Source organism: Calypte anna, chromosome 2, assembly GCF_003957555.1.
Source record: "Calypte anna isolate BGI_N300 chromosome 2, bCalAnn1_v1.p, whole genome shotgun sequence".
Taxonomy (NCBI): Eukaryota; Metazoa; Chordata; class Aves; order Apodiformes; family Trochilidae; genus Calypte; species Calypte anna.
This window is the reverse complement of record NC_044245.1, coordinates 34,424,906-34,451,182: the sequence shown is the minus strand read 5'-3', so window position 1 is coordinate 34,451,182 and position 26,277 is coordinate 34,424,906. Positions and strand designations below refer to the sequence as shown.

Sequence of the window (26,277 nt, the reverse complement as noted above, 5' to 3'; positions counted from 1 at the left end):
TTGAAATCTAATAAAATCATTAATATGCCACGATTCAAGATTTCTATAAAGGTTAAGGAAAAAAATGGCTAAACCTAAATAAAATGTTATTGTGTGTTTATTCTAGACTTAAGCCATGTTAGCAATTATATTTTCACTTCATTGTTCAGCAGTTGCAAATGTACCAAAAAATATTGGCAGAAGACTGTTGCTTAAATGGAAACAGATAGCCTTAAACTTAGGAAAGACCTGAAGAAAAGCTATTTAACTGTTAAATATATAAATTATCCCGTTGAGCTTAGATAAATAAAATACTTTCAGATTCTGTTAGAACCTTGCAATGAAATACATTATTTTAAGGACTGCAGAAACTTGTCATACAATGCAAGTTGTGACTTGAAGGCCAAAAAAGGCAGTAAGTTTGTTGCCATTGAAGGTGGTGAGTTGTTTGGTGTAGACTATGTCTTCTTGACTTAGAGGTGAATAGCAGCAGTGGGTTTCTGAGGAGCCGGAGGAAACCTAGAACTGTATAAATAAATGAGGAAAATGTATGTTTTTATGAAGGCAGTGCATAAGTACACAGACATGTATGTTGGACTACACCCAGAAAATCAACGGAATGGGTTATTTCTGAAAATAATTAATAAGATAATATGCAAGTAATTGCAGAGGTTGGTTGGGGTTGCTTGTTTTAATATGGTTTTACCCTGCCATATTTCTACAGCACAGTTGAAGCATTCCCTGGTTGAGCAGACTCCTAAACAAGTAGGAAAGGAGCATTTCAATGCTTTTTTTATGTTGCAGTTTCACCTGTAAGTAAATAAAATAGAAACTGGTTGTGTTTTAAATATCAACAGAGGTTTCTTCCAGCACACATGGAAGTTAGTTGCATCATTCTTTCAATTGGCATCTCTCACACCCTAAGAGATGTGCCCCTGTTTCACTGGTGTATCTGAGAAGACACTCACAATTTCCCAGATTCATCCTAACTTTTATATTGAATTTCAAACTATTCTTTCCTCTTCCCTAACCCCACCCTCCCACTTCACTCATCAGAGTCCAACATGTCCTGGTTTTAATTATTTAATGTTTCTATATATTTATTTTTTTTTTAAAAGGATGGTGAGATAGTATCTTATGAACCCAGAAGTGATGATTACCTCAACAAAGAAACCATTTGTGGGCTCTTTCATCAGTTCCTGGATCATGATGATGATAGAGGAATGGGAAAAGTACATTTTGATTCAGCTGTTTATTCCCACATGTAGTTACTAGTTTCTTAGTGATGTTCGTTTCCTTGACTAAGAATTGAAAAACCAAGAAAAACAATGGTGAAATAGCCAGAATATTTGATAGCACTTTTTTCTAAAGTGAAAATTAATTACATGTAGAGAGCTAAATCTTTATGATTCTTTGTGCAGATTGTCTTGATTATCCCTTTTTTTTTAATTTTTCATTTTTAAAAAGGGGAACAAAACCACAGAAGCAACTATTCTTTATGTTTTTTAAAAGCCTGGGTTTTAGACATCAGAACATCTCTTGTTTAGCTATTACAACATGGTGACATACTCTTGTGATTACATCACTGAACCACCATGTGAAGACAACTCTAGTATTGATGTTATGTATCCTTTATGGTCTGCAATTTAGCATTTTGGAATAAAAAGCTTATACTCTGTCTTCTGTGCAAGAGGAAGCTCTTTCAAATTTTTCCGAAGTGCAAACATGTGGCCTTGTCTTTTACAGTTACATATGTACTTTTTCCTAAGTATGTGATAGCAGGAAAATAGTTTCTACTTCTGACCTCATGGGATAAGCTGTGTTCAAGCAACACATAGCTTAGAGGCCAACTCTTTAGAGTGGTGACACTAGCTGCTTGTCTAATACATACTTCACCTGAAAAATTTACTCGAGAGGTTCAGATTTCTCTTTCCTACCTTACCTCTTCTTTGTAATTTCCCTGGTAAAATGACTCAGTTATCTGGTAGTTTACATTGAAAAGGTGTTTCCAGAAACTAGGGAAGTCTGAACTTACTCTCTCATTAATCAGTGTAGAAGAAAAATGTTTCCTTTCTCTCTGCATCAAGGGCAGTATCAGTGAACTGGAGTAAACCAGCAAGATTAGGTGAGTGAAGTACAGTGGACTGGAAAGGTAGATTAGGAAGTTTATATATATTGCGTGGAAATGAAGGTATTGTTGGGGACTTGGAAAGATCTTGATCTATTTGATCTTTGTATCTAGTGCATGGAAGTTTGTCCCTACCACACAACAGTCATTTCCTGCTCATCTGAGGGAGTAGCAGCTCTCCCAAATGGCTCTAGAGAAACAGTCTCAACTAAAAGCTGTGAACAGGTCTCTGATAGTTACCTGTATCAAGGTTTACAATGTTTTTAATAGCACAAGATGGATCCTTATGGTTATGTAGCCCTACTTCAGGCTTAATATAGGCAAGGGAGTTCCCTCACCACTTCTACAAAGAAGTTATACTTTTCTGCTTCATAAGTGAGTATAGCCCAAATTCAGTAATTTGTGATTTGAAGTAGAACGTAAATTTTAGAAAAACATCCAGTACTGAAGCCAACAGACAAACTTGGTTTCATTTGGTAAATCTTCCCGACTGAAAGCTACACTGTGGGTTGTTTGTTTTTTTTAATTTTGAAGTCAGAGTATTTCCAGCTCCCATCCATTAAATAATATCCTTCTGTTTATTTAAATGTAAGGGCCTTTATATATGCTTATAATTCACAGTGAATGGATCATTAATTTATTCTTGGAAAAGTTAAGAGCTTTTTAAGATGTACATCTAAAATAAATTTTCAGGCTTCATTCTGTGGCTGTTGTGTTTGCGTGCTCTGGAGAAGACTCCTTTTTTTAATGGGTAAAAATTATGAAGAGTTATTTTCCAATATCAAACTTGCTGCGATAGCCAAAGGCTTTAGACAAGTAAACTACTGCATCAACTCTTGGAAAGGAAATCAGCAGAACATGTCTATCTGGTTTAGCACCAGATTTTGGCAGAGAGGCAGCATTCTCAATAGTAAACCAATTAATACAGATAATAATGTTTAGCTTGCATGAATTTTGAGATTGTCACCAGCTAATGGTAGATATTAATCTATTGGTAAAACTGAGTCTTGAGCTCTCTGTTCTGTTTTTTTTTTTAATTTTCTATTTTTATTTTTTTTTTTATTATTTTTGTTTCGTTGACTTGAATGGATTTTTAATGTGATAATGGCCAGATTGTTTTTGATAGCCTGATGTAATGGCTGACTGAACTGTTCTGTTTCTTCCATTAGCTCTCATCTGCTCATCACTGCCAGTATTACTCTGAGTAGCTTCCCTCCTCCATTCCTATATTAGTTGTGTGGATTGAGGGACAGGAGAGTTTAGTGTTCAAGGGTTTGGGTTACTTTCTGTCACAGTTTGCTTTAATTTTATGGTTTTTTTGTGTTCATATTTCTGCCATTAAATCATTACACCGGTGTGGTTTTCTTCTGCTATACTGAAGATACTAACATTTTATTTTTCTTAATACCTGTCCTCTCCCATGTGTGAATGAGGAAAGCATTGGCACTGTTGAAATTACACTCTGGCGCATGAGTGAGCAACAATACCTCTGGGGGATGGGGGAGCAGTCTGTAGATGTTGCTGGGACCCAAACCACATAAACTGTGATAGCTCCTATGCACCTCCCATTCTCTTGGAAGTCTGGGGTGCTGAGGCATGGGGTGCTGAAGTGCTTCTCCAGTTGTGCAATGTCAGATCAGACTAAGCAGGAGTGATGCTCCCCTCCAGTTGGGAAGTTAATGGGGAGAAGCAAATGATCACGATCTAGAGAGAGTTTTCTCAGTGAGTTCAGAGGTATACATGGACACACTGTCATTTTTAAGTAGAGAACTGGGGCAATGTCTCGCTCATCTTGACAATTTAGGGTCAGAGGTATGAGACTGGCTGTTTGGCTATCTATTTATTTCTTAATACAGAGCTTCCATTGTGGTCGTTGAAATTTAACCAATCCTATTTCTCTGTTATCATGAGACTGCTATAAGTGAAACACCCACCTTAACTACTCCTAACTTCTCTACCCTGCCCAATCCTGTACATTTTGTCTTGTCCTGTCAGGTTGCTGCTCGCTGTTTTGAGTCACTGCAGACAAGAATGTGAACACCCTCAGTAACAAGTCCTTCTGTGGTAGCACTCCCATCTTCTGCTACTTACCTTGGCTCCCACTCAAGTGCTGCAGTGATCTTGAGGGTTTCATTGCACTGTGTGCAGAATTGGAGCAGCACTGAAGTTTGCTGGTGTTTGTATTCGATTTTGCAAGTTGCTGAACACTTCATGGCAAACGTTCTCAATCACTCCAGTGTCAGTGAGAGATGAGGATAATCACGGTGCTGAGCAGCTCCATCAAGTTGCTGCTTTGTCACCCCTGAACACAGATCAGCCTAAGGGCAGGACTTAACTTCTGGGGTAGGAAGGTGTTAACATTTGGTGCTAAGTTTCTGTTTTTACCACAAATGCACCTTTTTCGATATTTTTTTACTTTTCATTTTGGTAGACTACAGTGGTTTACAATAATTTACAGCAACAGCAAATCAAAATATTACAACTATTTAGTCTTTTGACATAGGTAGGATAAAGAATACTCCAGCTCAGGACTGTGTTCAGCACTACCCCACTTCATTTAATCTGAAAAATATCAGAGTTATCAAAGTAAGGTCAACTATTTGACAGCTTTACAGTGATTACTCCACAGCTATTGAAAAATTCACTGAGTCTGTTTTTAAGGGGCAAATAGGGCTTTCAGACAATACCTAAATCAATGTTACATTTTTTGTTTGCATTTAAATTAATATCTTCAATTACTCTTATTTTCATAGTAGTCATTGAAATGTATATTTTATTAAATCATATCGTGCTTTTAAAAAATCCAGAACATTTATTAGCATTCCCTTTAAAAAAAGATATGAACCCCACATAATAGGATTTTGTTATTCTCTCAACTGTGCAGAACAACGGACATGTCGGGATAGAGAAGAATTTTAAGTATTGTAGTTGAAAATACGTAAGCATTCAAATACAATCCAAAGACAAAAATACTATAAAGATAATTTCAGAATTCTTCCCTGAACAAATAGAGGCATCAAGGGACAAGCCCACCTGAATGTCCCAGAAAAATCCTGGTAGCTTAAAAAGTTCTTGATTAAAATTTGTTGCAAAGAAATGTTCCTATATTGTTTAGACATGCTGAGAGTTTATTATGAAAGAGTTGCAATTCAAGTAAAAATTTGCTTTTATGAATGAAACACTTATAAAATTAGTTTGGACAGAAAAAAGGACAAAAGCATTGAAGAAAAAAAAATTATTAAAGAAAGACAGTTCAATACACAACGTTTGCATCTGCAAGTGTTAAAACAAAAAAATAATCTTTCCTTCTTTGAAATGTTTCTTTGTCCCCACCTACTTGTAAAAGGCTGATTAGAACTGTCTTTCAGAGTTTCTAGGAAGTCAGCTCCAATCAAAATTGTTAAATATTTATGATCGTTGTATTTTGTAATTTGTAGAAAATAGGTTTTAGAAATCCATTCCAAACCATGATCTGAGTTCTGTCTGATCCCATTAACAGAACAACCTTTAGAATTGTTTTGTTCTATAAATAGACATGGGGAAAAAAAGAAAAAAAATTCAAAGGCCTTGACTTAGGAACAGATAAAATCTATTTGAGGACTTGAATTATATTATTTGTAGATTCAAAGCTCTTGCTAAAAGACTTGCAAGAAACAAAGCATTTTGCTGCTGCACTATACTGAGTGTCTTAAGTTTTTTACCATAGATGTTGATCAATTAATGAAAAGCACTAGGGGAGCTATTACTGACTTAGGCTGACAGCAGTCCATAGGTTGCTTTCCAGGCCTGTTGGTTGTTAAGATGCCTCCTCTGGTTCTTGACAAAGGTTTTGGGGAAAAAAACAAAGGACATGTATCTCTCCAGTCTCTCAGTTTTTAGTGGGTGGTTTATGGGATAGAAATATGCCAAAGCAGACTTTGAGGATGGGCAGGGGAGTCGAGTAGTATAATGTATCTATAGCCTCAGTGAATGCAATTTTTAAAAGTCCTCCTATATCCAAAGACAGTACTATGCCAATATGTCAAGTGAAGTTTGTGAAATACTTGTGACAAAAAAGAAGCTATTTTGTTGTCTGTCTTTCAACTCTCTGTCTACAGAATATTGCTGATGTGAGAGGACTGCTCCTCACCAAGAGGTCCCTTGGCCCAGGTCAGGGTTTTAGGTGAAACGAGATGCTGAGAAATATCCCCATGAAGGTTCATACCTGATTCTTGGGGCAGAAGGAGGAGCAAACCCTGGCCTTGTGCCCTTTGAGCAGAACAGTGGTTCTCCAGTATAGCAGTTCAGCAGACCAGAGTCAACCAACACTCTGTATTTTCTCAGACCATAATGCAAAATTTTACCCTCTGGCTTCTAATGAACTGCTGCTTAATATAATTTTGTAGACCATGAAGGGACCACTAAGCATACGGTTGTGGGAACCACTGTGCTAAGTTAGAAGGCAAGAAGGTTTCATGTCCCTGTAGTTGGTCAGGTCAGCTCAGCTATTAAACATGGCTGCTGTTTGCACAGTTTTGGTGTGGTTTAGGCTCTACATAGGTTGAGCAGAAGTTTGCATTTAAAGCATTTTATTAGCTTTTTGCAAGTAGTTGAAATGAAACAGGAATTTGAATATGCATTGGAAGATACCATAAAGAATGGAGGTAAGTGGTAGTGGTGTTTGGAGGCTGATTCTGAATTTCCCATATTCCCTCTGTTAGCCAGCCTTTCCAGAAGCAGAAAGGGATGCAGGGGAAAGTTTTGCATGCATGGGGATCATGCCTCATTATTGGCAACCTCAGGAATTCAAAAATCATGTCAGACCTGATCACAGTTCATTACGGTATTTCAAAATCTGAGTAAAATTTCTGTTTTCTTGCTTTCTGATTTGTTAGCTTTTAAGGTGTTCTCAAAGTCTGTTTGCAAACTTCTGTAGAGTTTAAGCCACGTTAAAAAATTTAAAACTCTGGCAACTGGAGCGTACTTTGTATAAATAGTGTGGTCCTCTTTTCAAAACATTCTTTCATCAGGGCCTATCTTAGAGGACCATCAGGAATCACACAAACTGATAATTCGTTTATGTCTGCTGAATATTAAATTCAGATGAGTGCATATAATAATTTATATGTGTATATATTTATGAACACATTTACAAACAACAACATAGTGCTACTTAAATTCAGGAAATGGGTTCTTCATCCGGGCAGAAGACCTAAACCAGGCAGAGGTGTGAAACTGAGAAGGCTGAGATCAAAATAACCCTAAGTCAGAAGGGCATTATATTATATATAGTGCACAGAGTATGCACGTCACTTGGGTGTAGCAGAATTATTGGAGAGCAAAGAAGAGATGCAAGTATGGATTGATAATGTATGTAAACACAATTGGAATGAAAAGAGAGAAGGTAGAGCTCTGATCTTGTCCAGAAGAGTTGTAAGTGGAAATTAGGAAGGCGAATGTATTAAACAAAATCTGTGGAGATTCATTAAAGAAAGCTCACTGTTAATTACCTTCCCTTTATGTATTCATACAGCACCAAAACTGAGAAAGATAAAGGAAATGGATAAAATATATCTTTGCACACAAAATTACTTAAAAGTAACACAGAATATTCCAGTCCCTAGATGCCAGCTGGAGTTTGAGTGCTGAGGTAGATACTGCTCTAAGGAGCACCATATGCTCACGTCCTGTAAGCATATGTATTTTATCACTGATAATGTACAAGGATGCATTTTGTATTGTTGAAAGTAAGAAGGGAATACCAGTGCTTCTAGATTCCTCTAGAGGATGGGAGAGGTCGGGTGGTTTTGCTGTTCCTGTTACAACAGGTGCTGCTGGATATGTTTCTGAAGGTGAAGTATGTAAAGATTTTAGTTTCTTTTTTCTCATGACTGTTACAGACAGTTTTATGGAGCTACATGAGGCCAGATTATCTAAAGCACTCTTGAGGTGTCCAAATCTTCGGTGGTATTTTTGTGGCATGCAAGCTAGTAGAGTCTAGGAGCCATGGGGCAAGGGGGCTGTTGGGATTATCCTGGGCCACCATGTACCCTTTCCTTGCCTCACCTGGCTGGCTTTGTAAAGGGAAGGAGCAGCCAAGGGAACTGGGGTTGTTTCATCTGGAGAAAAGGAGACTGAGGGGAGGCCGTATTGCTCTCTGCAACTATCTGAAAGGGGCTTTTGTACCCAGGTGGGATTCGGTCTCATCTCCCAAGTAGCAAGCAACAGAACATAGAAGCATCAGCCCCACGCTGTACTAAGGGAGGTTTAGATTGGTGATTAGGAAAAAATTCTGTACTGAAAGTTGTCAGGCGATAGAACAGACTGCCCAGGGAAGTGGAGTCACCATCTATGGAGGGATTTAAATGACTTGTAGGTGAGGTGCTTAGGGACATGGTTTAGTGGTGGACTTGGCAGTGCTCGGTTAACGACTCAAACTGATGACCTTAAAGGCCTCTTCCAAGACAATTCTGTGATTCCATAAATGACGGCTCAAAAAGGCGTGATCTTCGTGGGGTATCTCGAATTCCGTAGCCCTGTTTCCGCACTGCCTTGACAATACTTTCCCGCCTCACTGTCGCCCTCAGCCCTTCCCGGACTTTTCTGGAAGGGGTGGCTATGGTGTAAATTGGGGAGGGCGGTGAGGGGAGGCCGGGAGATGAGGCGAGGCGGGGCGGGACGATGAAGGAAGGGGCGTTGGGTCGGGTCGGGCCGGGCCGGCCGGGCGGTGTCGGGGCGGCCGCGCTTCGTGTGGCGCCTGCAGAGGGCTCTGTGAGACCGCGTTTCCCCCAGTGCAAAGTGCAGTCGGCGGCGGGAGCTGGGGGGAAGGGAGGTCGGGGTTAATGCTTCCAACAGTCTGGTCTTAGTCTGGTAAACAGGCTAGGAATTGTGGGCTAAGTCCTTTTCCTCAGGCTTTGCACCAAGGCTGAGATCAGATGACTCAGTCCGGACTCATTATTTTAATAGCCTACAGCTAGTTCACATAGCAGCGGGAGTCCACAAAAAAGGCATTTAATTGTTGAAACTCAAACTGGTACATTGTAACTGCAGATTATGGTATTCAGATTTAAGTGATTCAAGTAATTTATAAAGCTTTTGCACAAGCAAAGTGAAAGCTAAAATACTGATATTGTAATAAAAAGTAAATAAAACATACTTTTGTACATTAAGACCCAATTAAGGAGCATGATTTCACTTAACAAACTTAAAAACAGGCAGGTGATATTTGCCAACTTTGCCAACATTCCTACAGCTGTGTTTTACATTAGGAAATTAATTAGTCATTTATACTTTTTTCCACTTGCAAACCTTTCTCTATTACACCATCTATTTTCTCTTCAGTCATTGTGTTACGGTGCGTTTGTAATCTCACTTAGCAGCCTGCATTGCAACCTTGGGTTGTTTTGTTGAGTTTTTTTCCCCCCTTACCTAAATGAAAAAACAACTTTCTGCAATAACGCCGGCGAAGCAGATCAAACAGCGCTGAAGGAACTTCCCTGCTGTCAGCCTGAGAGGCAGCGCATTGTTAGTTATTCAGATGTCAGTCCTTTTCTTCCGCATCCTAGCAGGGTTTCGGTGGTTTCATCAGATCACTCCGAGCTGGAGGTGGGAGGGAGGCTGCCGGCGAGGGGATGGTTTCTGTTAGACCCAGCGAAACCGGGGGGTGTACTGCTATGTGCCTGGGTCTGGTGCAGCAGCACACCCTGAGACTAACGGGGACAAAATCTCCAAGTGCGAATCGGTGTTCTGCTTTTACACCTCACAGATGAACAATGGAACCTTATTCTTGATTCTTAGGTACTTCCCCCCTCCTCCCAAACTACTAATACAGTGATTCGGTAATGAACTGTTAACTTTGTCAGTCATTTGTTCCTCCAGGCAAATCAGTTTGAAGGGTAGGAAGGTGCATTTTTAAAATAGCACGTAATTACAGCAATGAGAGGTTGTTCTTCCTTTTGTATGAAAGAGCAAAAACACAAGTGATGGTTATCTTACTTTTCCACTTTCCCCTGTCTACCTTCACCTGAATTTTCTTGCCTTTTACGGGAGGAATCTTTGGTATCAGCTGGTTTATGGATGTATGAGTCATTGCAGCAGAGTCAGAAGGATTGGGAATGTTCAATTTACCATTTTAGTGAGGCTGGATTGTTTGTAAATTGCTATCGCCCTTCCAAACAACTCAATGATGCCTGAAAATTTAGTTTATTAAGACCAGACATTTCACATTCCTAATGTTAAGATTGCTGCAACTTTGCCATCGTAAATTTTACCCCACCCACTCCTCTGAATACAGATTTATAGATCAGTTTTTAAAAGTGCTTCTCTATCTGAATCTTCAGTTACATTTAAAATTGAGAGAGCATCTTTTTAGCTGAATACTCTTCAGTAATGGGGGGGATCATATTCTGTGTCAGTGTTATCGCAGACATTTAGAATTTCTTTAAAAATAAAATCAGTAAATGCATTGTAATTTACTTCAGTTTTGTGTTTGAAAGAAAAGCAATAGCTGTAAGTTTTAATTTTGTTTATTACGTAGTGTATTACTACAGTTTCTTTTTACTATATTTTTGTTGAATGGGTATTCTGGATTGCTTCTTCTGTCAGTGTTGCTGGAGGAGCCACTGCAGACAGTACGTGATACACTTCCGAGTGACTAAAAAATGTGTTCATTAATGTGTTATGTGTTTTTCTGTGTGAAATACTAAAGATTGGATTATTTCTGCCGATTAGACATTTTAGACATCCTTAATAAGCAATGCTTTGTGATAATATCTATTTTTAAATTTTTGCTTGATTAATCTGTCTTTCGGTGTTGACTTGAATTCTCAGAACTCGGTATGAAATGACACAAGAATACCCGGACTTAAATGGAACATTGCAGGAATAAAATATCTGACATTTCAGCTCCCTGCTTCTTAAAGCTAAAAGTCCTTGAGGCATCAATAAAACCAAGCCAAGTCCAACAGTAAAAGTTCGTGTCATGTGTACACAGATCTGTTTCTATGTAGGGCTGACTGAAGTAAATTGTTTTTACATAAATAGTTATAATAAGCTCTTCAAGACAGAGGGTGGACCAGTAATGGAAAAAAATACGATATTTTAGGTTAAGCACATCTGAAAGTAAAAAGTCCTACTGGAACTAGGCAATTTGACAATACTGGAGCCTGTGCAGGGAGCCAGAGCAGGGCTGGTACACTACTTAGTCACACGTAAGAACTATTTTGAGATTCAAGTCAAACTTGGGAGATACAGACCCCTTATTTTTATTCTATGAGCAGTTTAATTCCATGTTCTCCAAGGAGACTGGAAATTTATTAAAGCTTGCAATTTCTATAAATAAAAAGGCAAATACAATTTAACTCCCTCACACTTTACTCCCACTAAAATAAAAGCTAAATTTTTACTCTGCCTGCAAGACTTTTGCACTTCATTCATGTGATACTACAGAGTATTCTAGTAAATCATAAAATGTGAAGTAACAATATTAAAAATATTTAAATTGAATAATTGATAGGTTAAATTAGTTACTGAAAAAATTCCATCAGTGTTCTTTCATGTGAGACAGTCTATAGTCAGTAATTTCATACCAAAAAAAGTAATTCCGGGGTTTTGGATATGTGGCACAAATTTAAAAACTCTCAATGAGCATTTTTAAATTATGTGTCTTAAAAAATACTTTGAATGTACAAATACTGCTCTGTATTTCATGTTACTGATATCTGCTAAGATTCTTATTTTGGTCTCTGTAATGTTTTATGGGGATGTGACATTACATTATTCTTGTATAGTAACAACGATGTGAACTGAAAGGTAAGGATTCGGGAAGTTATAGTCAGCAATTAATTAAGCAATAATCCACACAGTATCTGGTTTTTTCGTTAATGGCCGAGGCCAAAGCCACGGCTCTGATAAATGTTCTAATAACCCTGTTAGTAAGTGCAGGGAGGATGATTTCTGAGTTGATGACTGCTACGTTACACTAAAGGCAGGAGTTTACTGTGGCAGTAAGTGTGTGTGTTTTCCATGATCTAAATGTTCCTTTTTTGCCAGTGGCAAAACTCTGGAAGTAGTTTGATAAAAAATAAGTTGCTGTCGAGGTAAACCACAGCATAGTGAGTACTTTGGTCAGATGTGCTTGAGAGGGTTATCACAACTTTTTAAACTCTTTTTTATTTGTAATAGAGGTGACAAAACCATTCCAAACACTGGTTGTCTTCCTGATAATTACATCCTCAAAATATCTCTTGCTTAACTGTTGCCTCTTACTCCATGGAAATTACAGAATTTTGAAGTTGCAGATAAGTTATAGCTCCTTTCAAAAGCTCACTTAAATTCTACAAATTATGGTAGAAAAACTGGAGATGGAGTGGAAAGGCAAAGGAAGAGAACTAGCAAAAACTCTGATGCTTTACTCTGATGCTGTTGCTCTCTTAAGTTGATTTCGGTGAGCTCTAATTTTGATCCTTTGAAACACAGAAATGCCATTTGTTTAAAAATGGCAGAAAGATGATGTGGGTTTCTCCTTGAGTCCCCCTCATCAGTCCAGGGGATAAGTAATGAATTTTCATTATCAATAAAATACCTAAATTAAGACTTAATATGTCCTGATTGCATTACTGTTCTATTATTACCTATCCAGTATGCATTTTCCCTGCCAATTAAAAAAAAACCAAACAAAAAAAAAAACCAACCCACTTCTGGATTTTGCATTTGCTGAATGACCTATGCAAATTTGAGAAAGAAAAGGCCAAAATACTATATTGTTTAAAAAAACCAAACAAACAAAAACAAAACCCCAATTAAAACCTAAAACAAAAAAAAATTATTTTCCTCTTTTGAAGATTCAGAGCAGAACATGCATTTCTAAGTAAAAATCTATTTTTGTGGTGGGGGGGAACATACAATACTGATTAAATGTTTCTAGCTTTTCAAAATGTAAATTAAAGATGACTTTGCTCCATGAAAAGTAAATACAGTACAGTAAGTCTAAGCATAGTACTGAGAGAGTGAAGGAGAAGAAAAAAAAAACAACAGAATAAAAAGAACTATTTTCTGTACAGAAAATATTGAAATAAATACATTAAATCCCTTATCAATGTGTAACATACTAAGTAAATGTGAAGCAGGTAGGTATCCAGTGTATAGGATTTGTGTTAATCTAAATATGAAAGATAATTCATGCTGATGTTTTTGTCTGTATGTTCCTGAAATCAAGAGAGATACTCAGTTCATTCCAGTACTTCTAAAACTGCTTGTATTGATCAACAGTGAATAAACATAAATGTTTCACTGTAAGCAAGTTTGTGGTTTGGTAATTGCTGCTTTATTTTTATTCCATTTGACTGATAATAGATTATATGGCATATCACTGTCCGTTTGCTCTATTTACATATGTTTAAATATGAAATTACTCAGTCTTTTGAACCAATTTTCCATGCAAGAAGCACAAAATATCTACTTGGGTGGATATTTTATTGTCTTACTGTATCTTTTAAGAATGTGTGAAGAGCAGGCAATTAAACACACTGAGTTCTTGCTCACATTGAACAGATCTCTTAAGGTTGCAGCCTTGAGTCTACTGATAGCAATGAGCATGACTGCATGTTGTATTTGAGGTTTTTTCAGCAACAAGTCAGAAATGCAATGCAAAAACTTTTAATTTTTTTTTAAGGCACATGTGCATTCTAATAATGTCTGCTATATCCGGTGAAAATGAACATTTTCAGGAAAATGTGGTTCACTGTAGATGAGTTTGTGGTGATAATATTTTTACATCTTGAGAAAACAGGTTCAGTAATGGAAATTAAAGTACTGGCAATAATTTAATCCCAAGACTAATGATAGAGAAATCTGATTCTGCCCTGCGTCTCTAAGGTGCTCATCAGTGTGTTTTAACTACTGTGTTTAGGACATAGGAAAAACTTTCAGTAGATAAATCTGAATGAGACTGATACTTCAAATGAATACTGAATTTCTTTGTAAGGCTTAATCTCGTGAATGAACATGTTGAAGTCCAACTTGGATGAGTGTTGTTTCTACAGAATGTATTGGGCTGAAGCTGTTCTTTCAGAAATTTAAATGCCCTTTAATAATTAGTTTGATTTGGTTAGGACAGGTTTGGGTGAATAATTGAGTGGGGATTATTATTTTTGTGCTGTCTCTTTCCCATTTTTGGTATTTTTTTGTGAAATCAGAAAAGACAAGCAAAAGAGAGTTAAAGCATATATTCTAGCACTATGCAAATACTCTGTAATCTAAATAGTGGGGAGGAACATGTGTGATTATGCACACATTTTATTTGGGCTATTTCACACTGACGTTTCTATTTAGGGTTTGCTAAAATTGTAATGGAAGATCTCTAAAGAAAAAAAAAATGCTTGATAGCTTCTGTGAAGCAAGAGAGGTTTGTACAGAGCTGCAGAATACTTGTTTCCCTCACACTACAAAGAATGGTATGTGAAAGTGCTCAAGGCTGTTCATCAAATAATTTCAGTTAATGGATGGTATGAAACTTGCTCATATATTTCTTTCCTCATTATCACATAAATAGTGTGGCAAGGCATTACTGGGGACGTGGATTGTCTTTGGTTGGCCTAGTTTTGTGAAGTTCAACTGAGAAAAGCCTTTCATCCTTCCCGGGAGACCAGACAGCCTATGGCTGACCTCCCCCCCCATTTAATTTCACCAGATTTCTCCTTAACCCAGTAATATTTCAAATTAACAGTTGCCTCCTTTTCCCAGCAATATCTAAACCAAACTATGTTGCTTTATCTTTACTTTCTAAAACAGCAAAGGGTTTGGAGGGTGGTTCCTGACTAAGAGGTTCACTAGTGTGTTTCAGGGTCCTCAGAGTCCCACCGTACTGAAATGGGATTCTCCCACTCCATCAAAGCAGATGTCTTCTCAAATTTTAAAATACTGTGGATCTGGAGATGCTTTCTGTCCTAGCCTTTTTTTTTTTCCCCCTAACCACTGCTAATGTGATGAGGAAGACCAGGAGTTTAAATTACCATCCCCACCTCCTGTGCTGATTAAGAGCAGCATAAACATCTTGAGACAAAAGTGGGAAAAGATTGAGGGGAAAAGCAGATATAACCAGTACCTTGTTCTGATACATGTAAAGAATAGCAGAATTAATGTGGGGGTTTCAATATGTGGTTAAGCCAGTATGTGCCTCATCTGTCAAGTAAGTTTGACCACTTTTGATAAAGTCTGCTGAAATACAAGTGATGGAAGCACAGAAGCATGATGTCTCATGTTCTGGGAAAGGTGGTTGGCTTTTTCCAGTACAGCTTAACCAAATGAGACAAATGTGAATATAAGCTGAATGTTATTATCAATGTTTTTCCATAATTGTGTGATAACGAGGAGTGGTTAGAACTGATTCTGTTCTGCTACCTTTTCCCATTGTGGCCTTGTCAGCAGTGAGGCATTTGGCCAAGGTATAGGTGTTATTGTCAGTTTTTTTAAGCTGATGTGCAACTGGGGAACGTTGTTGAGCAGTCCTGGGCTTGAACATCTCCACCATGGCAGTCTGCTTGTTTTGCAAGCTCAGGATGATTGTCCTCCCCTCTGTAGTGTTGAGTATGCAGAAGCTGGATAATGAGAGATGTGTGATTGCATCATCACATTTGTTTGCATGTTTTAGATCATGAGGAAACCAAATGTAGCAAAGAGTATTCAGATCCCACAGGGTAGCTCTGATTTACCTTCTTCACTGTCTGTGGACATAAAAACAGGACTAACCTTCCATCTGCAAGCTGTAACAGCGAGGAAGAGGAGGGAAGGGGGTGTGCTATCTTGATGACCATTATGAAGAAGATGATTCTGAAGGGCAAAGGTTTTGGTTTTTTCCTTTTAAGTGAGATCTCAACTAAAAATTATCAGTTTATTTGCAGCTCTCTTATAGCACTACCCTTACCCTCTGTCTGGGTGTATGAGTCCTGACCACTTAAAACTGTCCTAGCATTGTGTGTAGTAAGAGTATTATGATTAACTGTGACATCATCATGTGAGTCATACTGGGATATGATCCTGAAACAGCCAGTACCCACCAACAGCTCACCAGAACTTCTGGGAAATTGTGTTATACTGATGTTCATTCTTGAATCCAAAGCCTTTGGACGCAATAGGACTTCTAAACATTGCAAAGGTTTGATTTGAAAAGGCTTTTTTTTTTTTTTTAAAGTTACATTGCCTTTTGGTTTTTTCTCTGTGATTTTTTATGTTGGTAACAACAGCTAATGCTGTTTGTATTATATTGCCACCTATATGGAATGTTGTGCAACACTTTCCATTATAAGAGTGTTTCAGTTGCTTATTATGTTGCCAACATTTGGCTGTTTAGGCTGAAATTTTCCATGCTGGGTGTCTCCTTCAGGCTGAATTTCTTGGGAAAGTTTCAATAAAAATAGTTGAACCATTCCAGGGAATGAGAGGAGGGGGAAATACTATATTTTGCTCATGTTTATTAAAGTTACTGTAAGCACTTGATTCAGGAATCATTGCACCTACGTGTTTTGGAGCAGGGAGTTGAATTATTAGGAAGGGGAAAAGGCAAGGAAAACAAAAATGAGGCTAGAGTAAAGTTTCTTTCTACTAAGGAATGGGCTCCTCCATGATGTTATGAACTATCTGCAAGAAAGCAAACTCTAGGCTTGTCAAAACAGGGTCAATGAATGACTGAGAACTCAATGATTCTCCTTGTTCCACTGTGCCTACATGGTGCATTGGATTTGGAGAGAGAGGCTTATGAGGTGTAAACACAATCCTGTGTAACAGGCAAGATGACTAAAACCTGTGTGGTGGTAGAACTATGGAAAGGCAGGATTATGGAGTTAAGAATAAGACCTGAAAATAGCAGAGGTGCATTTGCTCGGAAAGGGGATGGAATTGAAGATGGTCAGACAGACTATTAAGCAAGGGGGTGGGGATTTAACCTAAGTGGTCTTACAGCAGCCTTTGTTAGTTCCAGTTCATTTTCTGTTTCCCACACATCTTGTGCATGTCAGTGAGGCAGGGAAATTGTATGCAATCATGTAATTTAGAGACCAGTGTTCAACTTTAATTCCAGTGTGTTTTATTTCTGAGCACTTGATGCTGCAGCCATGATGTAATTTCAACATGAAAATTAAAGCCTTAGTTGGAAATGTCATTCCATACCCATTATTAAAACACTTATATGTAAGCTTTGAAGAACAAACCATGGTTAGGCACAAGTATAATACCACATTCCAATTTAAAATACTGAAAAAGGCTTTACTTTAATGCATTTAGACAAGTTTACTTTTCAAAACCATTGCTCTGCTAGTGCTTCACTGAACATTTATGAGGCTGTTTGGATCTGAAAAGGTTGATTCCATATTTGAGATATTGGGAACTGAACTTCTCAACAGACTCTGCCTTCTATTTCTCTCAGCTTCATGGTGTAGACAACAAATCACGTTTTGGAATATACCCAACACATTTAGCCCAAATGTGAGTGACTTAACAGGACAGGGAGAATTTTCAACTATAACTTCAAATTTTCCTTATTTTTATGGACTTGAACCAGACTGGTTATACCTCCATATTATTTTAACACTGTTATTTGTGGCTGAGTTTATTAAATAGCAGTGTTCACACTGCTGCTTTTAATATCTCGCACTTGAGGTTATCTTCCAAGTTTTTGAGGATTTATAACGTTGCCATAGCATTTTTCTTAAGAAATAAGGATTCCCATCTAGATGCAAGCATACCTTACAGTATGGATTTTTAAAATAGTGACTTAGACGTTTCCTAGTTAGAGGAAAGGAAGTGTCTATTGAATTCCCATTTTATTAAAATCCTTTTACTTGTTTTTTTTTCTTGAATGAAATTTCAATTTCTATTTGCAGATTGTTCTGTCAATAATATCTGCACCCTTGTTTAAACAAAGGAAATTTAAAAGTGAACTGTTACTATGGATATCTGCTCTTAAATATTAAGTCCATAAAAATGTCATATCTGGGTTTGACATGATATATTGTCTCTGTTCAAAGAAGATAAGTTGTAATGTCATATACCTGTTTATTAATGTCTGGATTGTGTGTTGGTGTTACATATCATGGCAAAGATACACTTCGTAATGCCTTCACAATGTGGTTGGACAGGATACATCTTTATTGCTCTAATGGTACTTAAAATCTTATGCCACAAGGTTTTGAGGCTGTGTTAGAGTACACAAATTTCTTTTGAAAAAGAGCTGAGTTTTTATATATCTGGGCCAATTTTTTCTTTCATATTCGGCAAAGATGCCTAAGCCCCCCCCCCCCCTTTTTTTTTTTCATATGATTTCCTAGTGTTCCACAAGAGCTGTTTATTCTCAGAGGTCTCTTCATAAGTTCAGTCAGGTCTAGACTCAGGGCCAGTAGAATCTACCCAGTTTCTACCCAAGCATTCTGTGTGTTTGGAACAGTCACAAAATGTTGGGTTTCTACAGATCCTAAATGAATTTAGTGATTCATGTTAAGTTAAACATAGTTTGAGGCCCCCAGAAGAAACTGGAATGTCCTACAGCACCATGTTGAAGATGCTGTGTCAGACACTATGCATTGCTGTGAGACCCAGCCTGATCTGATGGTCTTGTTCAGTACAGTTGCTATGATACAGTGGTCTGCAGAATCAGCTTGTCCAGCCAGCCTGTGGCCTGATGCTTCGTATGATGGCAGGAATTGTGAACCAGATGACATGTGTGGCAGTATTCACTCTGCTGCTCTTCTTCGGGAGCTAAAGGTGGATCACAGTCCTCTGTTGGATTTTGGATGTATGTCAGGAGCTGTTTCCGTGTCCTCTCACACGCTAAGGAATATCAAGTCACACGACAGGCAGTTTGGTCACTCAGCAAATACAGCTGTCGTGCTACAGGATACTTGGTGGAGTGATGGGTTGACCCCAAATACCAGCCAGATACCCACATGGCTGCTTGCTCTCTCAGCCCCATACCTCCCACCCCCACAGGATGGGGGAGAATATAGGAGGAGCAGAAGCAAGCAGCCTTGTGGGCTGAAATAAAGGGAATTGCTTTGCAAGTATTGTCATGGGAAAAATAGACTCTACCTGGGGAGTTTAACTTGTCTTGTGTCCAGCTAGCATAAATACTTCATTATTGATTTGGGTACTGGCTATTGAGAAACAAAATAAAAACCCCAGACACTTCTGGGGAAGAAGCCACCTTGCCTTCTCCTTGCCCAGGCTCACTTCATTCCAGACTTTTCTCCTGCCCTGCTACTGCTGCAGCCACACAGTCCCTTCAGTGAGACAATGAGGCATGTGGGGGTTGGGTCAGGTTTTCTGTTTCTCCCTGCCACCCGTTTTTGTCACTCTTGGCCTGTGCTCTTATGTTGGTCACCCAAAGACTGTAGTGCCTCTGGGGGTGTACCTGGTCTCCACCATGCAGGGTCTTCTACTCCTCTGACTTGGTTATTCTCCCATTCCCTCTGCTGCTTCCTTACCCTCTTCCCCTCCATTATTTTCTGCCACTCCTCAAATAGTTTTTGTTGAAGTGCCACTGCCATCACTGATGGGCTCAGCTGTGTTATGTCTCAGGTGGGTCCATTTTGGAGCTGTCTGAAGCCATCTGTGTCAGGCACAGCATAGACCCTGACCTCTTCTCAGCCTGCAGCCACCCTCCACTGCCAAACCTTGCCATCCACAACCAGAAGAACAACTCAGAATCGTCACTGTTGCCTTCATGGACTTCTCTGTGGGAGCCTTGAGCAACCTGATCTCTAGTGGTAGGTGTCCCTGCCTACAGCAGGGAGATTGCAGGAACTAAATGATCCTTAAAGTACCTTCCAGCCCAAGCCATTCTATGAATTTATGATCCTGTGGCTGCTTTGGTTACCGAGTCAGTCTCCTTCTCTTTCCTAGGCTCCTCTGAGAAGAGTGCGACTACTGAAACAAAGCCAGGTCACCCTTGCTTAATCCAATACAAACAATTGCTGGTAACTTTTGTCATTCTGTTTCCGTACTGGTTCACAAATACGAGTTTTTGGGTCACAGCTGGCTGTGAGGCAAGAGCAGCATACTGACTTGTGCTGAATTCTCACTTCTCTGAATGTGCCTTTCAAGGTTTGCCAAGGTTGCAAGAGCTCATTATGTAAAGCTTTTGTCCTGGCTAAAACGTGTTTTGCTCTAACCCCTGGTCAGACAAATGTGTAACTTAACTTCATGTTCTATATTGTGTTGTATGGTTCAATGACAGGTGTAGTTTGTACTGTAGCATGAACAGCAGAGAACTATACAGACAAGGCGATTTTCTTGTCTCTTAGGAATCGTGTAAGATAGCACTTTATGCAGTGGAGAGGGAAGACAAAAGATTAAAATACTGCTTGAATGCTAAGTGCATGTGTTCTGGGTAGCAGGAGTCCCACTGGGGGGGAACCCCCATCCTTTCAAGTGAGGGTTAATATGGATGCCAGCAGTGATGCTTTAAATGTCAGCATAATCCAGTATCAGGTGTTCTGGCATAACTCTGTGTAAGCACTTGGAATAAAAGTGTTGGTTTTGGTTTTTTTTTTTTCTCACTTCAATTGTTCTTTTTTTTTGGAAGGAATCCAAATATAAGTGGAAAAAAGCTATTTTTATTCCACATAAGATATCCCACACAAAAGGTTGCACTGTTGGAGTTACAGCAGTACTGGTGCACACCTTGTGTTGTGCTGGTAGAATTCCCTCTCAGCATCCGACAGAGATGAACCTTGAGTTGCCTTAGATCATCAGCAACATGTATCAAAGCTCTACAGAGAAACCTTTTTTAGCTTTCAAGGGTTGGAAGCTCTTGTTTTAGGAATTGCAGTTTAATTGGGTGTCTTTTGTGTTGGGTAATATTGTCTAAAACCTGTAGTAATAGGTGTGATAATCCTGAATTGGAAATTATGTGCATGTTGCAGAGGAACTTGTCATGGCTCAGTTTGAAGATCCATTTGGTCCCTTTGGGTGAGAAATTCTGATTTTATCTTTACCTAGTGTGCTTGTGTTCAGTGTTTTAAGCCTCTCAACTTTGATTGTCATTCTAGATTTATGACTGATGCAGCTCGACGTGAGCAGGAGTCTCTGAAGAAAAAGATTCAGCCAAAGCTTTCTTTGACGTTGTCAAGCACAGTGTCCCGTGGGAATGTATCTACTCCACCTCGCCACAGCAGTGGAAGCCTTACTCCTCCAGTTACCCCTCCAATCACTCCCTCCTCTTCATTTCGCAGTAGTACTCCTACAGGTAAGCACCTGCTGTTTGGTTTATCCCAAATAAATAAGCAGTTTTGCTTTGTGGCATTTGGAGAACAATAGACATACTGAGAAATTGAGAAATAAAACCCCTAAAAAATAAAACAGAAGAGCATTGGGTTCATTTTTATTTGCATTTGGTTTGCAATCTCTAAAATATGTATGGGCATTTGATTCCAAACTCTTTGCTAAAGCTGAGAAGGACATTAATTTTAAAAATCTCAGCTAAAATTATTACACAAAGAAATTAATCTTACCAGAAATACCAAATGTACAAAAGACCACTGATGTATCAGTAGGAGAGCTCTGCATATGGTACAGTGTTAGTTTAAGATACAAGTAAAAGTAAGGAGTTTTCTCCCTGCTCCTTTCCTCTTCCTTTTTTTTCCCTTTTCTTCCTTTTTGTGAGTGAAGGGGGCATGGGGCGGGTTGAATTCCTAGATAAATGAGTGGATAGGGAGTAGTGTTCAGCTGCTGTCATAATGCAGACATGACTGTATTTACGAAAGTCCAAAAAAAGTCATGTTTGAAAAAAGAGATCTGTGGTTTCTTAAAAAACATGTATTCTGGTAGTTTTCCCAGGTATAAAATTCCTGGGAATTTTTTTGCATTAATTAGAAAAACTGAAAATTGCTTTCTGTGCTGAAGTAAGATCCCTTGGCATGTTGGTCTGGTTTACATTAGGTAGAGTTCTTGTCAGATTATTCTAATAATGCTTCAGAAAAAATATCAATATTTCCTTCTAAAAAGCTAAATACATATAATGCATATATTCTGTCTGTAATAAATAGGCTCAACATACTCTTCTTAATAGGAAATCACATGAGCATCCCTGCTTTGTTAAACTGCTATGCTGTGTGTTTTAGATCAGCTATTTAATGTTTTAATATGAATGATTAAATGGAAAAGTTATAGTGGTTCTTGTGACACTCTGTCTGGAAGTTCTGAAATTAATTACTTGTTCAGTGTGTCCCTGGATATATAAAAGCAAAGCATGTTGAGAACATCTAAACTGTGAAGTCCCAATGTAATACAGAAAATTCTAAAAGTAAGAATTTCTTAATTATCTCCTGTTTGAAACAAACTGATTCATTTCCTTGACATCCTACAGATGTCAAGGAATTTCTGCCTTCTTTTGTTTTACTTTTTGTACAGCTCCTCCTGGGAAGGGAAATTCATTATGAGGTCAAGTAGTATAACTTTGCACATCTGTCAGAAACACTGGTTAATGATGTGCTCTTTGAAACCTGTTCCATTGAATACCAAAGGAAAAAACCCATTCTCTGTCTACTGAAACACTTCTATTATTTATACATTTTTTTAAATTTTTAAGTTACTCAGGGTGTTGTTTTACCTGTAGCTAGGAGAATCAGCTTGTTATGGCTAGAAGAGTTCCTGGGAGTCCTGCCTGCCAGGTTATAAATAATACCAGTGTCCACTTTCTGCACGTTCTGTTCCAAGTTACCCTTGGAGCCCTGTTTCAAGGTTAGAGTTTTTAATAGCCTGGGACAAAACCCCCAGTATTCTTTCTTGAAGATGATACTATTATTATTATTATTATTATTACTGCTACTATTATTATTATTATTAACTATCAATTAAGTTGCATTTCAGCAGCCTTGCTCCAAAATTTCTATTTTTGTCACCTTAAAAGTTTTTATGGACCTAATATAAGCACAGAGATTTTTCTGGTAACCACGGGATTTTTCAAGGGGTTTCCTTGATGTGGGATTTTGTTCTCTGTTATTATTATAACTTACAAAGATGAGGTGCTCTTGAGTCCTGCAGCAGCTGGGTTTCTGTTTCTGTCAGTACAGTGCCTGCAGAGGGAGCCTAGGAAGCCAGCAGACTAATTTTAGATAGCCAGCTCACATGTCTGTTATTGGCTGATGTGAATCTTTTTCTCTCAAGTGTATGTATATATGGCAGTTGACAAGCAAGGTGATAAAACCAAGGATAGTTAGGCAAGATCTGTTTCAGGGAAACAATTTAGAGCATGTAAATCGTCCTGCATTTCAGCCTTGCAGTGCCTACACAACTTCCAAGCCCTACAGGCATACCCTCCACTGCATCCAGTGAGAATGAAGACTATTGCTGTATTCCTTCTGTGTGATCCTGTTTGATTTGCACTCCGAGCAAACTCTTGTTAACTCATCTTTGAATACAGGTAAACATGTATGTTGTGATTTTTCCTTAGGTTGCCTGAAAGGGCATCATCTGTGTTGATGTTAAGTACTTGTTATAATCCAAATATAATTGTTGTCCTCATTCTACTTCAGACATACACTTTGTCAAAAATAAAATGGGATTGCTCTGACCCAGCTATTAATGAAGCATTCAGAATGGCAGTTTCTCTTTTATTATCTTCATCTCCATTGTTCAATACGTTGTTTTATGGTACAAAACATCAGCAGTGTGCCTGGCATTACCATTACTGCACAAGGTGTGACTCCAAGATGGTGCCAGTTAAGATGCCAGCAAGAAAGCACACCTTACAGGCTCATGAAATGACATACAGATATGCATGTCTGTCAGCAGAGGTTCTGTCCTTCACAGCTGTTTGCCATTCTTGCTTAAGGTAGAAATCAGGAAGCTCACTGTCTTTTGGGTCCCATTTTCCATGTAGTGTCCTCCCTATAGGTGTGATGCTTGTCTTGGCTTCGCTAGGTGTGGTAGTCTTCTTTAAGATGAAGCCAGCAGCTGCCTGAATCCCAGTCACCTCTGCTGACATCCTTACAGCTAAGTCCTGCCATTTACTGATGGTTGTTAAACTACTGTTGTAATTTTTCAGCAAAGTGTAATTTCATATAATGATCTTTCAGCCATGTATTGATCAAAACTGAACTCACTTAGCTTGTGAAATTTGATAAGAAACAGTTCAAGGTGGTTTGGCTGCAGAGAATGTTTGTTAACTTTTGCAGTAAAAATCTCTGCCAAAAGACTACAGGCCAAATTCACAGAGTTGAGCAGCTTCCAAGCTGACACACATACATGCTGCAAATGTTGCATGCATATGTGTAGCACCTTCTTCTGTGTAAATGACATTATCCCTGTAGAAGCAGAAATATTCATCAAAGAAGTGTGCTCTTTCAGGCTCTTCTCATGTAATGAGGCAGACTTGTATTTATCTGCAGACTCTGTGTCTGTTAATCTCCTGAAATGTCCCACTTGTAGTTCTGGTGGGAAGTAGAAATGCAGCAGTTAATTTTCTATACCTCCCCTCTGTTCCCTCAGGGGTGAGTGGCATGTGCTCTTTGCTTACATTTTTTTTTTCCCCCTCTCCTAACTAGAAAGCTAACAAGTTTTCTCTTCTTCTTAAGACCTGCATCCTCTAATGATTGAAGAAAGTTCACTTTAAAAATTTGTTCCAGTTTTTGTTTTAACAATAGTGTCTCCCAGGAGACTCTGTTTAGTGGGCTTAAATGTTCTTGTTAGAGTTTGCAGGCAGCATTTAGCAAAAGAAATGGCTTCCATCAGCAAACCAAGCTCCTTAGGGTGATGGGTAAATGTAGCTAAGTAGCACCAGCACATAGCTTATTTTGGAAAGACATTAACAATCTGAAAACATTGAAATATCTCTTTATTTAAGGAGCTCTCAATTAAGTCACAAAAACTTATGTTGCTTTTATTTTTAAATGTCAATTTTAAACCCACAAAACTAATGAAGTCTAGTTATGGCTAAAAATGAGGCTGACATTGCATCTTTAACATACGCTGTTAATTTTTTTAATGTTTTTATACATCTGTGTGGCTCACAGATGAAATTTCTACCCATAACTTCCTGACTTTCAAATGTAAGGCAGAGCATTGACTCCTTTGAAAACTATGATATCTCTTCATACTGAAAAGCTTTAAAAAAGATTCAGTGATGGTAACTCACTGGTAATTCATCATCAAAATAACCTGGTCCCAGTTTTAGTTACAAAAATAATCCATAGTAATGAGTTTCAAACTCAATAAATAAGCAAATAAATAAATAAAGCCACTTTTTAATTGAAGGAGTGCCAAAAAGTCATCTGAAATCACTGTTTTGTATTTTTCTTCCATATTTACGACATTTTTTTTCTTTTCCGTTTATTTTTAAATTATTATTATTAAACGATTCCAGGTCTGGGATAGTAAATTTCAGCCTGGAGTGAATTTTTTGCTTTCTTATAAATTCTAAAGCAAGAATTTAATACTACCAACTGGCTTTTTAATGGCTCAACCCTAAGTCTTGTCCACCCCCCCAAAAAAGCTGAAGTATTTTTAAATGTTGTAATTAGCATTGCATTTTGCTCTGAAGAATCTGGCTCTCAGACCTCCTTTCCTGTTTATTTTGACTTTAATAGATTACAAGTTATAACATTTATGCTGTTTCAAGAGGTTTATAGACCTACTTACTGCCTGATGGTGTTGGGCAGCGGATGGCAGCCAGTCCTGGCAGCAAACACTGAGGATGCTGTGGTTGGCTGGAATAGCCGTGGCTGTCTGTCAGTCCCTCCACTTGTGAAGGAGATGAAAGACTCAAGTTTTCATGGGTGGTCATAGCTGACCCCATGAGAGAACTGGCAAGTCCTGTTTTGATTTGCAACTGTCATTTAAGTAGGTGATTAACTATTGGTTTATCTTACTAATTAGGATAAATGCCTTTCTAGGGAGTCATATTTGTGTAGTCATTTTTGATTGACTGCATTTGAAAGATTTTACCTTCCCTTAGCATGGCAAACTTCCTTGAAATTTCCACTAGTCCAATCACAATATTTACAAAAGTCACCCTATATCAATTTTTTTCAATTTCTTTCCAGTAAAACATGAAAGTAATAATTTTAATTTGTAGTAAAAACTACTTCGTAGGACTTGCCTTAACCCTCAAGGAATCTAAGATCTTAACAGTGATACTGTAATCAAATATACCTAAAAATGCAGTACAGCAATATTTTAAGACTTAAAATGATGACTGAGGCTTT

The 26,277-nt window shown here is 38.2% G+C and overlaps 1 protein-coding gene across 1 annotated transcript in view; it reads left to right on the top strand.

Annotated features, from left to right (window-relative positions):
* The window catches only part of JAZF1 (JAZF zinc finger 1), a 191,900-nt gene that overhangs the window by 139,347 nt on the left and 26,276 nt on the right, over window positions 1-26,277 (top strand). Inside the window, exon 3 of the mRNA XM_030446371.1 lies at window positions 21,124-21,320. Within this exon, the coding sequence (XP_030302231.1) occupies window positions 21,124-21,320 (197 nt within the window). The remainder of the gene's footprint in view (window positions 1-21,123; window positions 21,321-26,277) is intronic.